General features: G+C 35.5%; 1 protein-coding gene and 2 pseudogenes across 1 annotated transcript; 2 read left to right on the forward strand and 1 right to left on the reverse strand.

Moving 5' to 3' along the window:
• On the forward strand, window positions 1–896 carry LOC129248722 (uncharacterized; annotated as a pseudogene).
• A 6,959-nt stretch (window positions 897–7,855) lies between these two features.
• Window positions 7,856–8,845, reverse strand: LOC129248723 (kelch domain-containing protein 10 homolog; annotated as a pseudogene).
• Window positions 8,846–14,750: 5,905 nt separating this feature from the next.
• Window positions 14,751–15,580, forward strand: LOC129248724 (putative nuclease HARBI1). Its single transcript, XM_054888345.1, has 3 exons — window positions 14,751–14,819; window positions 14,880–15,285; window positions 15,346–15,580. Exons 1-3 carry the CDS (start codon window positions 14,789–14,791, stop codon window positions 15,578–15,580), a joined length of 672 nt encoding a protein of 223 aa, XP_054744320.1. The 5' UTR covers window positions 14,751–14,788.
• The last annotated feature ends 943 nt before the right edge of the window (window positions 15,581–16,523 follow it).

Genomic DNA, 16,523 nt, shown 5'->3' on the forward strand with positions numbered 1-16,523 from the left:
ATGTCCGATAAGGAAAAGAGTTTTCAGCAAAGTCAGAGTTTCCGTAGAAATCTTCCTCCTCAAGTTAGTACCATAGTTGAAAGTAGTTTAAGAAACTGTAATTGCCAACCCAATGGTCGTAGATATGACAACTATTTCAAAACTTTGGCTTTAGGTGTATATTTTCTGTTTCCAGTAGTTTATAGGCACTTAAAGTTGCTTCTTAGATTCCCTGAAGAAAGAACTCTCGACGAGTTCGTTTCGGAGTGGCCCCCATGACTCAGGTTGTAGTAGTAGTTCTTTTTCTTTTAAGGCAGAGTTAAGTAGTCGGAGTTTCACACAGGATCAGAAATTCGTGTCAGTTTCATGGGACAAAATGGCACTTAAGAGTTATATGCAATATATCGCCAAATATGATAAAATTAGAGGAGTTGAGAATTACGGTGATGAAAACCGAACATGTGGAATAGGAAATAAGACTTTGATTCTTATGGTTCAAGGCATAGGCGGAGTGCCATGATCATATTTTATTGTCCATGGCTCATGTAAACGTTAAAAAACAACTTTTTGAGGCTATTACCCAATTACAAAATATTTGTCTCACTCCTTGTCATTTTGTTTGTGATCAGGGATCTGATTTCCTATATTTGGCGAGATTTTTAGGAGTTTCCGAAGAGTGTCCATACTCTCAAATCAATGTGGCAAGGATGTCTTCTATTTTCGATTCTCCACATCTTCCAAGGAGTGCTAGGAATTGTTTAGAGAACCCTAAAAGCAAGGTCAGTTTTGCATTCCTTTCAATAAGTTGTAACGATATTGTTCATTTTTATAGTAAAGATTCTCAGAATCCGTTTCGTTGTGATCCAAAACTTCCTGAAGCCATATTTATCCAAATAGTTTTCGAAGTACGAGCGTAAAGTTAGCATCCCAGGTTATGCGTGATACAGTCGCTTCTGGGATGCTAGCCACATATGTACGCCTCAGGCAAATCGGTTTGTCCCTCGTCAACAATTTGCAACACCGCGGAATATGTACATATGTATATTGTATGTAAATAAACTGTTCGCCACATTTAATAGTTTTGGTTTGGATGCTTTTTTACCAACAAAAAACGAATTTTCACCAACACCAGATCAAAGAAAGTTTTTCGAAAAACTGCAACAGCCTAGTTTTTAGAAGCATTAGGATAGAAGATGAGCCTGGGTCTGACATGACTTCTTCTTTTATTTACATTAAGGGTTGGATTTTGAAAAAAAGTAGCTTGCAGCGTTTGTCGCGAGTTTTGTGAAACGAAGATTTTACGAATTTGTAAACCAGCATAATTTAGAATACTACTTCGGTCAAATAATAAGAGGAAGTGGTAGGAGTCTTAGGATTACACCATATATGTTTTCCAATTTGTTTAAAAATCCTGGGGTAATGCACGGTAATTGCGAGCCCGCCTCGCAAAATGAAAACTTTTGTATTGAAACATTTTATCAGATAATAGAAAATTTGTGCAATGATCATTAGTACCAGATCTCTCTTGGAAAGAATTTCAGGGTCTGCCACGGCCAGAACACACTTTTAATATCCTTAGAGTAGAAGAAAGTTCTGGTTTAGAAGTTGATTTCTTTAGGGAAAATGCCTATGGGTATCTTTGTGGCTATTTTTGTTTAAAAACATTTAAGGCACCCAAAGACATTACAACTGAATGTTGTGTACCAATTTTTTTTTTCGATTTTAGGCTATCTATAAATTGCCATAAACGGCCGCCGTAGTCGAATGGTAATTGCATGACTTCCATTCGGGAGTGCGTAGGTTCGGAACACGTGCACGAAATACCAATTGATATAAAAACTTGTTTCTAATAGCGGCCGCCCCTCGGTAAGTAATGCCGATTCTCCGAATAAATTTCTGCCATAACAAAGCTTTTCATAAAAACCAGCTGCCGTTCGGAGTCGGCTTAAAACTGTAGATCCCTCCGTTTGTGGAGCAATATCAAGACGCACACAACAAATAATTTTTAATTCATTAAGCTAAGTATATCTTGAGAATAAATGAATATTTGTAGTTAAAAATGTTATGCTTACAAAAATCACAAATTTATAGTATATTTAAAACTAGCATAAACTTAACAAAACTTTACTTTATGTACATACATACAAATGTATTATATGTATATGGTAATATATATACATATGGGGCATTCTTTCTCAACGGGAGGCCCCTATCCATCCAAAAATGTTTTTGACCTAGAGAGTTCTAATAGGGCTTAAAATGTAGCTCTTTTTATCTACTTTTCAATGCAGAGTGGCCAAAAACGAAATTCAAGATGGCTCATTTAATATATGTAGCTAAAAATGTAATCAAAATTCATTAAATTCATTCTAATAACCTATGCCAAAAAAAATCATTTTAACGGAAAGAGTTGTACGAGGTCTCAAAATTTAGCTAATAAAGTTTACGGATTTTTGAAAAAACTCATGAATTCGCATGAAACTCGTTACTCAGGGGGTTTTTTAGTCGATGATTACGAATCTTTTGTTAGTTTCAAAAAATTTAAGAAGGCGGGTCCAATATGGATAGCTAAGGTCCAGACAGTTAAGGCAAGACTAGTTTTGGTTCAACCAGCAAAGGTAAGACAAGATTATAGTTTTACCTTTCTGGTTAGAAACACCAAAAGCATTGCAACATCGGTCTCTATGAAAGATGTCCTTACCTGACATCCTTTTTATCAATATTAAAAAAAAGGAGATTTAGATAGAAAAGGTGAGAAAGGATAGGAAAAACTTTGGAACCTGCAAGACTTTTCCTAAAATTCTTTATGAAAATGGAAAAAAAAGAAAAAGTAAGGAGGATACACTAAAAAGAAGGATGTAAAATTTTACTTTAATAAAACTGTTATAATTAACAGAAATACGTGCAAGGAAGGGTTGTTCTGGATCGCTGTCGCTGAAAGAGTTCGACTGCTCTGGTCCGCTATCAAGGATATAATGAACGAGCTGGCGTTAGATCCAGACTTGTTTGTGCAGTAGTGGGGAAACGCTGCTTGTTGGGGCAAAGCGACGCGCTGATTGGCTCTGTGGTTCTTCCAGTGCAGTAGCGTAACAAGCCTGGCCGGTGTCTCGAGACAGTGAGGATACGCGCAAACGTATCATTTAATTTTTAATGTTCAATTTCTCGAAAGCAAACAAGTCAATAGACTTGTTCGACACATGACATAGATATGATGAATGGTATATTAGTATGGTATGTGGGGGTTAGGGCATAATGGTATATAAATAATTCTTTATATATCCGTGAAAATTAATTATGTAGGTAGAAAGAAAAAACTATTTTTAAAAATAAGATAACCAAAACTAGCGATGGTTATCTTATTATTCAACTGCTGAGTGATAATATCTTCTTGACATATATTTTTAAAAATGCTTATTTCAAGTAAAACCGGAGGTAAGGCATTATAAAAATTCGCAAATTATATTGTTATATAATTGGTTCCACTGATTTTCCATCATGTGCCATTTTTACATGAATTTATCAAAGAATTGCTTGGGTTCAATGAAAATAACGAACTAAACCTCAAAAAACTCATCAAATTCTTAACTTCAGCTAAAAAAAATACCAGTCTATCGGTTAGACGCGATAGAAGTGAAACCTTCCGTAAAACAAACTGAGAGAGAATGAGACGAAAGCAGCATTGGGAGCGGGATAATTATAGGTTCATTATAATATTGCTATAAAGTTCATATTTTATTTTCTTCATTTTATTATTATTCATCCTCAATGTTTTCAATTTCAATAAATGATACGAGTGGCTTATGATAGCTAAAATATGATACAAATGCTTTGGTTTCGATGTTGCCAACATATCTTTGAAATACCGCGTCAATTGTTGTTTTTGATCGTGTTGTCGATTCAGTTCGATTGTTACACATTTTTAAATTGAATGTTGTATTGAGAAAGTCAATTAAAGGAACCGCTGTGTCCAATGCAAAATTTACGTTAAAATCGGCACTTAAAATCATTGGAACTTTATCGTAATCTTTTCTAAGTATCCGCGATACTTCTGGTGTATACTTTATTAAATTTTCGTGAATGAATTCCGTGATGCTATTTATTGATTGATTCGGTGAAATATAAATTGCCACAATTAAAACTGTTTTTCCATTGCTCAATCTGGTTTCGCATGCACATATTTCTCCCACTTTAGAGAGCTGAACAGACAGTGATTCTAGTTGCTGTGCATTCAGATCTATCTGTGGAGTTACAATACGAGCACCGTCATTTTGATTGTGGTATATTGCAACACCGCCTGCAATTGCGGTAAATATTTAAAAATGAAAATATTTACGAATATAAAAATACGGACGCAATACAGCACACGCGGTTGCTATTATGAGCGTCGTAACGCGTATATAACACAGACGTTCTAACATACACATAAACATTCGTAGGACGCTTGGTCTAAGCAAGTATTAGGTAGTGTAGTATAGGTATACATAATGCCTTCTCGCTCCCCGTGGCTCCGTAATACTCAGGCGCGCACACATACTTACTAGCATACATACAAACATACATACGTATGACGCTTGAACTAAACACCAAAGCAAGTAATAGGCAGCGTAGTATATATACTACAATACTCACTATACTAGTGTGGCTCAGCAGTACGCAGCCACACACATATACGTATATCAACATATAACGCTTCGTAGTGTCGCTTTTTCGTTTCATCGAGTCTCAAATCACTCGCAACGATTCTAAAGAAGTTTTCACTTAAAAAAAAAAAAAAAAAATTCAGGATGAATTGTTACAAATAAATTTTTTATTTAAATTAATTAAAAACCGAAAATTTCAACTTAATCAAGAAGATATTTATGAAGTTATTAAGCAAAGATTCAAAAGTGTTCTGTTTATGAAAAATCACCCTTACAGCCATATGGTAGCGATCAAAAAGTAAAAGAAGAGATATGTCACGAGACACGAAAAATGTTATGATTGGAACTGATTCCAAATCTATTAGGTATCAAGAAAACAAACCAACTTCAATTAATTTGTAAAAAAAATGTAAAATTGTCAATTGTTTCTAAACAGCTATAATTTTAATTGTGGATTTTTAATGTCACATTTGTATTAAGCGACCCACAAAATCCTTCAAGACACAAATTCAATGTAAATTAAAAATATTTTTGACAAATCATTCGCCATATTGGATCCGCCATTTTGAAATTTGGAAATCTAACACCAGATTTGTAATCAGCGACCCAAAATACCCCCAAATAATAAATTTTAAGTGGATTTGAGTAGTTTTAAAAAATTAGCCGCCATGTTGTGGCCGCCATCTTGGATTTAAAAATTTTTCATTTTGTATTTTAAAGTAAACTTTACTAGCTAAATTTTGAAACCTCGTACAACTCTTTCCGTTGAAATGAATTTTTTTGGCATATGGTATTAGAATGAATTTAATGAATTTTGATTACATTTTTAGCCATATTAAATGAGCCATCGTGAATTTCGTTTTTGGCCACTCTGTATTGAAAAGTAGATAAAAAGAGCTAAATTTTAAGCCCTATTAGAACTCTCTAGGTCAAAAACATTTTTGGATGGATAGGGGCCTCCCGTTGAGAAAGAATGCCCCATATATATGTATGTATCTAATACATATGTATGTATGTATGTACAATGTCAATTAAATAAGCGAATGGTATTTATTATGTGGCTTAGTCACGAGTAATTTGGTTTGAAATTTACGAACGTCGTACTTGATGTGCTATTTAAAATAATTCTCCTACACATTTCAGAAATTAACTCAACTAAAATTTATTGGAAATATGTAGCGATTATAAAATTGAATAGCACCAAACTTTGACAGTTTGTTTGACGCTGTGAGTTTGTCAGCACTTTCGAACTTTTAATGGCTGCCATCAAATTGAAGCCATGAAAATCTTAAGCTTCTAAATCGAGTTAAGTTATTTAGCTTCTTGTGGAGTGTTTGATTTAATGATGACCAAATTTACAATTGATTTTACGACAGGGAATAAAGTGAATACGAAAACCATTTCAATGGTTAGAAGATGACATTTGAAGTAATTAAATTACAGGCATACATACATACATACATATATTAAGTTCAATTTTACGTAATATTAAGAGTGTATTAGTATGCGTAGATGTGCATGTTTTAATAAAGTTCATTTAAGCAAATTGACTAATTAGGCCTAGAACCGTCCACATTTACAGCCGCATCGCTCGGGCTTACATTAGATAGAAAACGCCGCCGAGGAGTCAATTAAGATGCCTCCAGCAATTTTTCGAAAAACTCAGCGATTTGAGCAGAACCAACTGAAAATTAAACTTTTGAGTCTTCCAACTATTAGGTAGAAAGGCTAATTTCGTTCTCATTATGTCTATTTCGGAATAGTTTGCAACCAGTGCAAAGTTCACATTTCAAGTTCATCGTAGATTCAGATTATTTCGATGGCAATGTATAAAATGTATACCCTCCAACTCTCTTCACATTTGTCTAAATGTGAATATTTGTGCATACACCTACACATACAAATGCATATAATGACGCTGCAGGGAAAAATCAAGGCGCATCTATTAAATATTGTACCAGTAGACCAGCTGACTTCTTTCTTCTCTTTCGCCGATTGCATTAAAAGGCCGGCACAAGAGGAAATGAAGAAAAGCCGTTTCATTCACGCCATCATCGCGTGCTTCTAACTCCAACTTCAAAAAATATTACCACGTCAGTTGGTTCTACGTTAGCGGAACGACAAAAATATTTTTCTCCTAAAATGAGGGGGTTAGGGGTAATCAGAATTTTAAAAAAATTGGATTTTTTTTGCACTTTCTTAAAGTAAAAATATTGTGTGAAAATTTGAAGTAAATTCCACAAATATTTTTCGAGTTATTTGACAATTAACAAAGGGCTTCGGGCGCTCCGGATATCGATAGCAAAACTGTAAATGCGTTTTTTTTAAACTATGTTTTTTGAATTGATGATCACTGTAACTTATATTACGTTTCCACCAAAAGCAAACACCGTGTTTGCAGGAGTTGTGTTTGGGAGAACTGTCAACTGTTTCCACCGAAAGTTAAAGTTTGTGAGAAACTGCGTTTGAACTGTCTTTTGTTGACATTGTGAAATAAGAATTATAAAAATTGCCAGAGTGATGGGGACAAGTTTTTCAAAGATAATTTCCGAATGGAAAGATCCTGCTTTGAAAAATTGTGCAGCAAACTTGAAAAAATAGCCAAAAGAAAAACGAACTATCGAAACCCGATTTCACTAAAAAAGCGCGTGGCAATTGCTCTGTATGCAGAAAAAAACTGCAGGCATTCGAGGTCAATCTCTATTTAGCACATTACTGCCGCCTTGATTTAAAAACTTGGGTATCTTTTCTTTATTGAAAATAATTTGTTTATATCGTTAATCTGGAAAAAGCGAATTTAATTATGCATAGACTCATGGATACGAACTTTAAATCAGACGGCAGACTATTATCCTTTTAAATTTGGTGTTCATCTGGTTGCCCGATTGGCCACTTGATCCTGCTTCCACTCTTATGATACAATTTTCTAGAATTCGTGATCTGAGCATCCATTGAGTGTATGAACCATATTGTACAAAAAATCGCCACAACTGCTCGTACACATATGTAGCGTATAAAAATAATTACTCTTATTTTCATATTAATTAGCTTTTTTTATTTTTACTCATTACTAATGTCTTATTTTATTATGTTTATTCTTTTGGTTCCATTTCTTCCATATGAAACTATGTCATTCCTAAATGGTTAGCAAACAATAATTATGCTTTTATGTCTAGAATGAAACGTAAAAATTGTCGCTTCTTATTGCTCGTTACATGACATACCATACCATATATCTCTTCATTTATTGTATAATCATTTGGCTTTTGAAGAGTGCCACAATCTCTGTGCAAAGCGCAATGGTATGCCCATTTTAAGCAGCTGTGAGTGGCCATTCAATTTGAGATTTGGTCTGTAATGTAACACTGCCTCCCAGCAAATTTCACTTAATAATGGTATGGTCATCCACATTTTATAAAGGTCATTGCACCGTCGTATACGTTTTTCATCATATTTAATACCACCGAATATGTACATACAACCATTTTGACTGTGCGCTGCGGCATGGAAGTACAAAGCTTTTGGTAGAGAGGCTGTTTTTATAAGTGTCCATTGCTTAGTAGTAAAATTTAATCTCCATATATCTGAAAAATATACTTGATCGGCCTGCAAATGGAAAAGGGATATCCAACTTCAAATATAATTTAATAATACTAAATTTAATTATTACGCACCTGCAAGCCTCCCGTAATGAATGCTTCGACCTCACCATTCGATTTCGTGTGCTGTACGCAGGAAAAGCACTTTCGTGGGTTTGGATATCCGGAATTTTGTCGCTCGATTGTTAGATTTGTTTGTGATGTTCGATCGGGTAATGTGACGAAATATTCCCATCGGTTTGTAATTAAATTAAATGCAGGGATGCGTTGTAAATCATACACTAAATTCGATGTACCACCACCCTACACATATATGTATTGCCCATCGTAGACAATTTCGTGACGATAACGACCCTCTGGATCTTCGCGTATATCTGGACGACAGATATATACGCATTCCCACACTCGTGTGCGCAAATTTAAGCGATGCACATCACAAGAGTAATCATAGCCAGTTGTTCTCCCAACCGTATATAAATAATGTTCGTGTAAAACTATTCCCGGTCCATATTGCGGAATTGGCGCATCACCAGTAGCCTCTATTCGCTTAACACTCGGTTTTTTACCTGTTGTTTGATATATATAACAGTCGTTTGAGCAAGATTCACCAAATGGATAGCCGGTGCGTCAATCAAATGACATATTGACAAATTGCAATCATTGTTGCCATGTTTCGATAAGAATGCAATAATAAATGAGGAAAATGAGCAACATTGCCACCACTTAATAATTAAATTAGACGCAAACCCAACAAAGCACGCTTTGAAAAGTGGGTTTAGGTATGGAGTTGTGTTTTAATTTTGTATGGGATTTGACAGGTGTTTTGTTTGGTGTTTGCGCTAAGAACACGATAGCGGCAGAGAACCCAAACTCCGGCTGCGGTGGAAACTTAGTATTAGAAACCGCTTGGTAGATTTCAATAAAATTTATTGTAGGATAAAGGATTTTTTTCCAAAAATTTCTATTTTTTTAAACAATTGCCGGTTTTTTTTCTCGAAAATCTGAAAAATATTTCCTGAGGCTGCCGAATTGTTAGTTTTGAAAAAAAAGCTTTATTCAGACACAAGATTATCTATTATGTATACATATATATTATGAAACTAATTTCTCTTGTCCGATTGATTTTAGATGAATCTCCAAGGATTTGTGATGTTCACCGCAAGAGGCTTCTGGATCCACACAAACAGCGATAACTTTTACAATTATAATTTTTTTTTTATTTTACTAAAGTCAAGTCGAAACATGATGTATTATTGCTATGTTTTTATTTTTGTAAAATAAAGTAAATGATTAGGAAAAAAAATTATTGAACATCTACTTTTCGGGCCTCTGACTATCCTTAACCCCTTAAATGAAATTTCTTTCAGTTATAGTTGGTTGGTTGGTTAAAATGGTGATTCATCCAGTATCCAATTAGCGATTACGCACCATCCATAGTTTGTGTAACGGTTAATTACAGCATGTCTATATCCAGTCTGTGCGAGTTAAGAACCTTATTAGGTTGTTGACGTCTAAGCCAGTTAGTTGGTCGAGGCTCTTGAACAGTTGTTTGGGCAGGGTTGACATTCTTTTCTTCCATAAGGCAGGACATTTACAGAGGAAATGGAAAATCGTTTCCTTTTTGGTTGGTTCAGGTTGTGTTGTGAAGTATGCCCATTTTGGCTACTTCTTCCCAGCTTCATGTTTATCTATATTGACGTTTGTTTGAGGTTGTAGGTGGACCGTAACGTTTTGTTAATTTTGCATGTCGTCTGGTCTCTCCATCTACAGTCCGTGTTTCGGAGGTATTTTAGAGAAATTGTATTCTACACTTTTCACAAAAATTAAGGGAGCAAGAAAAAAGTCCAAATTTTTGGGGGATTTTCAACAGGCTGTAACTTACATATACAAAAATGGTAGTACAGCAAAAAACAAAGGAAATTGTAGCTCTAAGTGTCATGTTTTCGGATCTAAGTTTGAAATTTTGTTTTTTGAAAATTGTTTTCGAGTAATCTTAAGAAAACCGCCGAAAAAAAAAATTCGAAATTTTTTTGTTTTCTTTTTTAATCTACGGAAGTGGAAAACATTTTTTTGACTTAACTTTCATATGGACTGGATAGCTTAGTTAGTCAGCTTTAATTTGGTTTTTTAAAAATCTCAATACCGGAATTTCTCACTGAGATATCGGTGTTTGAATGGAAAAATATCATTTTGTCTTCGATTACCAATATATCAGCAACCAATGATCGCACAGAAATTTTAAAGTTGGTTTTGAAAACTTGAATAAATTCTCTACAAGGATTAGTAATTGATTTGTTTTCAATCATCACATGAATTTGAAAAAGCAACCAATAATGAGCTTTTTGTTGTTTTTTGGAAAATCAAGCGCCCAATCAAAAGTATTGCGGAAACCACTAATGTTAAGTGTGCCTTTTACTGTGCGAATCTAAACAGTGTTAAAAAAAAACAGTTTTTCTTAAAATTACCCTGCCTTCTTGGTAATGGAACCAATTAACAGTTTTTCTCAAAACTACCGTTTTTTTTACCTTTTATTAAAGCAAATTAACAGCAAACATCACCAGTCGGTTTTTACAAAAAACATGACATAACGTTATTAAGGCATCCAGCGGTAAGCTCTGATCCCAGAATTATCCCAATTTACGAACGTTAGCAGCATTAGTGCGGGCTCTAATCGAAACTTGGCGACAGATTCAGCAGTCAATGATTCGAAACTGCATTTCAAACATGCCTGAAAGATTGCGGGCTATTATTAGGAGCAGAGGTGCCATACGCCTTATTAGCACACACACACACACACACACACACACACACACACATGCGCGATATACGTTTGCAAGTCGTGGAAAGACGTGTTCTGCAAGTGCTCTGACAAAAGTGACGTTAAGTTTGGGAAAAAGTCCCACGGTAGTGATTAAAAAGTGTGCAAGTGTGCGCCCAGGAGCTAGGGCAGTGACCACCCAGCAAGAAGAGTGGCGGTCACGTTACCCTTCACGTAACCGCCACGCGTGGCCGTTAAACTGTCACTAACCACGCCCCTCTACAATCACGTTGTTAAAAGCGTTGGGAAAATCGTGCCAAAAATTTTGTGTACGTGTGATTTTCTATCCTTTTCATACATATGGATTCGTTTGCCAGTGCCAGTTTCATATAAACGTAGCGACGAACAAAATAACTTTTAAGCCAGCGGCGACAGCACAGCGCGATAGCCCAGCGGCTAGCAATGTGGGCTTCCGATCCGAAATCCTTGGTTCGAATCACAAAAAAAAAAAATTTTTTTATACATTTATTTTATTTTGTTTTATCATATGTTTATGAGGAGATTTTTTTCATGGCAGAAATACACTCGGTATTTTGCCATTGCCTGCTGATGGGCGACCACTATTAGAAAAATGTTTTTATTAATTTTGCTTTCACCGAGATTCGAACTGACGTTTTCTCTGTGAATTCTGAATAGTAATCACGCACCAACCCATTCGGCTACGGCGTTTGTTTATGTTGACTGATGCAAAAGTCAGGAAAACTATATGAATAAAGTTTGCTTACTGCTTACACATTTGCCAAAGGTTGACAATTAGATTCTCGGCCTACTTTGATATCAAAAAGAGAGAAAAGATATCTTTTTGACTTATTGCTTTGACAGCCACTTGCCGTTTTTTTTTTGTTTTTTTTTTCTATTGATGCAAAAATGAGAAAAAATATATGAATGAAGTTTGCTTACTGCTTACACATTTTCCAAAGGTGACGGAGAATAAAAAAAAGTCGATTTTCAAACAAATACGAGTGCATATGTGTTAGTAACATACAAAAAAGTGTAATTGTGTTAGAGTTTCGGTCACGCAGGTTTTGCTGGGCAGTGAGTGCCTCTGACAGGAATACCTAACCAACCAGGGGTAAATACAGCCATTTTTTTATCAAACTCCAAAAGAGTGAAAAAGACAAAAAAACAAAAAAATTATTAAAAAAGAAAACAACAAAGAAGAAAAAACTGAGAAATTATTAAACAAACGGTGAAAAGTGTTGTTGCTGAGAGGAAAAAAGTTGGTTAATATAAGCACTTCTGCTCAGACAACAGCAAATTATTTAGCGAACAGTGCAAAGTGTTGGTGGGAAGAGAGAGAATAGCTGATTACCATCTACGGTGAGAGGTGAATGACATCTGGCTCCTACAGATTTAAGCAAACCACCCAACAACATGCCGAATGAGTCTCCGGGCATATGCGGAGAATCGAAGGAAAAGAGCGATGCGATCAATCCTTTCCTGAGGCGAGCAAGAATCGCTCGCTCACCTGTGAGAAAACAAATACTAACTCCTGAGCAAGAGCGCGCTGGAAAGCGCCAATGCGAGCATAATACTCCAGACATGGGGGAAAAAAAGCGACACGGAACAGCAGAAGGAAGAGGAAAGAGAGCAAGCGACAAAGCGAGAATCAGACGGGGAGCCGCTACGTGTGATGGGAGACAAACTAAAAGATCTCATTAGTATGATGGAAGTGCAGAGGCATATCAACATTCCAATAAAAGACTTGGTGAGCGAAATAGATAGGCAGCACCAGAATGCATTAGACATGCACAACATATCTAAGCTACCCACTGTGTGCGCCAATCAAAGCACACAAACCGATAAAATGGAGAACGATCGCAAAAGGCAAGCAAAGCGAGCCCGCACGGCTGCCAATAGCGGGCGGGATGCGCCAAATTCGCCGCGCAAATAGCAAAGTGCATCTGCTTAGAATCGCCGAGAGAACCAATAGAGGCCAGGCCTAAAGAGCAACAACACTACTCCAGCCAACCAAAAGAGGTATTTGCTGTAAAGAAACAAAGCGTGGCAGCAGTAGACATGAATGCGTTCCTAGGCGTGGAGGGCACCCAATCACGTGAAGGTTGGTTAACAGTGGTCAAACGTAAGACCCGAACCACGCAAAAAATACCAACGAAACCTGACGCATTGGTCTTGGAAAAAAGCCGGTGAACTCTCATACGCGGAAATGCTAATTAAAAGATTAAAATTTTGATTTTTTTTCTTGCTCCCTTAATTTTTGTGAGAAGTGTAATTTTAATGTTTTGCATATTTGGAATGAAAGCGATCCAGGACTCTTTGAACTTAGCAAAGTATGCTTTGCGATTCCACCAACTCAGGTAAGAGCTATCTGTTATCTAATATGACACGAAATAAATAACAAAAATAAATTCTTCCATTTTGGAAAGTGCGATTGAACAAAGTACGCTCCTCAAAGTATGCATTGATAAATTATAATACTCCTGTGGCTACAGAGTTGGCACCCGACTCGAAAGTATGCATTGACAAATTATAACACTCCCGTGGCTACAGACGAGAAAGTATATTATAATACTTCTGTGGCGTTTTGTTTCAAATACGGTGAATACAAATATGCAAAGCTGCAAAGCAGCTTCTTCACCGAATTTTCCCCAATGGCCTCTATGATTCAAAGCGGCGTTTACGGAGTGGCAATTTAAGTTTTGAGGAAAAAAAGTTACAGGAGACTAAATCCAGTGAATTCGGTGTTTGTTCGATGAGATTTGTCGAGTTATTGGTCAAAAAAGTGTTCACAATACGAGCCTTGTGAGACGGTGCGTTATCATGGTGCAATATCCATGAGTTTTCTTTCCACAAATTGGGCCGTTTCCTACTCATATTCTCTCTCAAACGTCGCATAACTTCCAAATAATATTCACAAATATTGGTGATTTCTATAACAATGCATATTTCAGAATTGCTCCTCCCACGAAGTCTAAATGTAAATGCACTTTTGTTGCTGATGCTTGCTGGCACTTGATAAGTACGGCGATACTTACACATTGTACCTTAACACGGTGCTTGTCGTTTTGTAAATAATAAGCAAAAGTTATATTACGTTTCCACCAAAAGCAAACACCGTGTTTGCAGGAGTTGTGTTTGGGAGAACTGTCAACTGTTTCCACCGAAAGTTTGGGAGAAACTGTGTTTGAACTGTCTTTTGTTGACATTGTGAAATAAGAATTATAAAAATTGATAAAATTATAAAATGGTGCATAAAATTCAATTTGTTATGTTGATTTTATCATTTTATTTTAAAATAATTGATAGAGTTGGTTACATATTATTTAAAAAAAAGGTTAAGGGAAAATAAAATAATTTTAAGCGTTGCTGCCAATTTAATGCGTTCGCAAAGTGTATGGTCTTTGGTATGGTAAACAGATTTATGATACATTATTTGTGTATAATGTACATGTATATTTTAGGAACATTCCAGTACCTTTTGGGAAGTATATTAGATGGAAAGATCCTGCTTTGAAAAATTGTGCAGCAAACTTGAAAAAATAGCCAAAAGAAAAACGAACTATCGAAACCCGATTTCACTAAAAAAGCGCGTGGCAATTGCTCTGTATGCACTAGGATCTTCTAGTGAATACAGATCAATTGGACATTTGTTTGGAGTAGGCAAAGCAACTGTTTGCAAAATACTCATCGAGTTTTGCAATGAAGTTGGGACATCTTTGGCTCCAATATATTTGAAATATTTTCCACTGACAAGGGCGCAAATTGAGAATGGAGTCGCAGATTTTAATGCAATGGGCTATCCACAATGTATTGGAGCAATAGGTAGGTTTATAAGTAATGCGATAAAAATAACGTTTAATCAAAAGCATCTTTATTATACAGATGGATGTCATATTGAAATTCATCCAAGAAAGGAAGAAGCCATTGATTACTACAACTACAAAGGGTGGTATTCCGTAGTACTATTGGCTTTGGTAGACGCAAAATATAGATTTGTTTATATACATTGCGGCAGTCCTGGAAGATGCAACGACTCCGGAATTTTTGAAAAATCATCGCTAAAGCGCGAGTTGCAAAGTTGTGCACTTCTTGATGAATTGAGCTTGCTGTATGGATCCACAAAAATACCAGTCCATATTATAGGGGACTCTGCTTTTCGTCTCTCTCAGCATTTAATGAAGCCATATCCGCATAGTGTGACCAATACACCCGAACAAAAAAAATTCAACTATAGATTGTCTAAGTGCCGGCGTGTTGTGGAAAATGCTTTTGGCCATTTAAAAGCCCGGTAAATACAACTTAGAGATTCTAATATTTTTAAAAATTGGTAATACAGGTTCTATTTTAGATTTAGGAGAATTGGAAAAGGCGTGGATAACCACATCAAAAATGTAAACACAGTTATTTCATGTGCATGTGTTTTACATAATTTTTTGATTGCTGAGAAGGATTTAATTTTGGAAAATTGGCTAGTGGAAATGCATCGCGATTCCAGGCGCAATATTCAATACGGCACCAATGCAGTTGACCGATCTGAAGGAGAATCGATAAGAAATGCGTTAAAGGAATATTTCAGTGAGTAATATAACTTCTTTCATGTAGATTCTCCCGTATGTTTTATTAAATTAACCATAATTTATTGGTTAAAAAGGTTATTTGGTTTAAACAATTTTATCTTCAAACCAAATATTTATTTAAATATTTCGACCTACAAAGAGTCCAATTGGTTTAAATCTGAAAAACAACTTTTCACCAGAACAATAAAATTTGTAATACATAGTTTTATAAAATAACATTTTATTCATTTTGGAAAAAGATAGTAGTAGGCACTTAGTGCAACTTTAAAAGGCACAATTCATTAAAACTTAAATATCATTTCACATATTAATTTTTCACAATAAAATTTGTAATACATTTTATTCATTTTTGAAAAAAGATAGTAGTAGGCACTTAGTGCAACTTTAAAAGGCACAATTCATTAAAACTTAAATATCATTTCACATATTAATTTTTAAGCACTTTCACAAACAATATTTCAAAGGATTTATAATTATAAGTTTTAGTTAATTTCTCTCCAAGAAACTAACCACACTTTTTGTCAGTAACTCAATAGCAGCAACCTTTTTTTTTCGATTTCAATTAACTCAGCAGTTAATTTATTGTTTTCCGTCATACAAGATTTTATTGTTTCGTTTAATTCACTTACTTTCGCATTTTTTGTTTTTGCTGCAGGTGCGAAAGCTTCGTGCAGTGCTGGAGACGATGGTGGCGAAAATGTAAACGAAGCAGACGGAGCAGCTTCGTTTGAGGAGCATGAAGGTGATATCGGCGAATTTGATGGAGCTGGCGAAGCAACCGAATCAGGCATGCCTACATATATAAATAGAAATTAACATTATACAATTAGATGTAAATACAAATAAAATTACATATATAAATAAAACAAATACCTGTTATACTATCGACAACGACCGCATCAACATTATTCACTCTATCCCTTCCTATTATTTGGTGCACCCTCCGATA

This window comes from Anastrepha obliqua, chromosome 5 (genome assembly GCF_027943255.1).
Source record: "Anastrepha obliqua isolate idAnaObli1 chromosome 5, idAnaObli1_1.0, whole genome shotgun sequence".
Taxonomy (NCBI): domain Eukaryota; kingdom Metazoa; phylum Arthropoda; class Insecta; order Diptera; family Tephritidae; genus Anastrepha; species Anastrepha obliqua.

Bases quoted from the DNA above. Each gene is read 5' to 3' on its own strand.
- LOC129248724 (XM_054888345.1), top strand. From the start codon at position 14,789: ATGGGCTATCCACAATGTATTGGAGCAATAG. The intron at 14,820-14,879 runs GTAGGTTTATAA...TTTATTATACAG, and splicing joins ACAATGTATTGGAGCAATAG to ATGGATGTCATATTGAAATT. The intron at 15,286-15,345 runs GTAAATACAACT...GTTCTATTTTAG, and splicing joins TTTGGCCATTTAAAAGCCCG to ATTTAGGAGAATTGGAAAAG.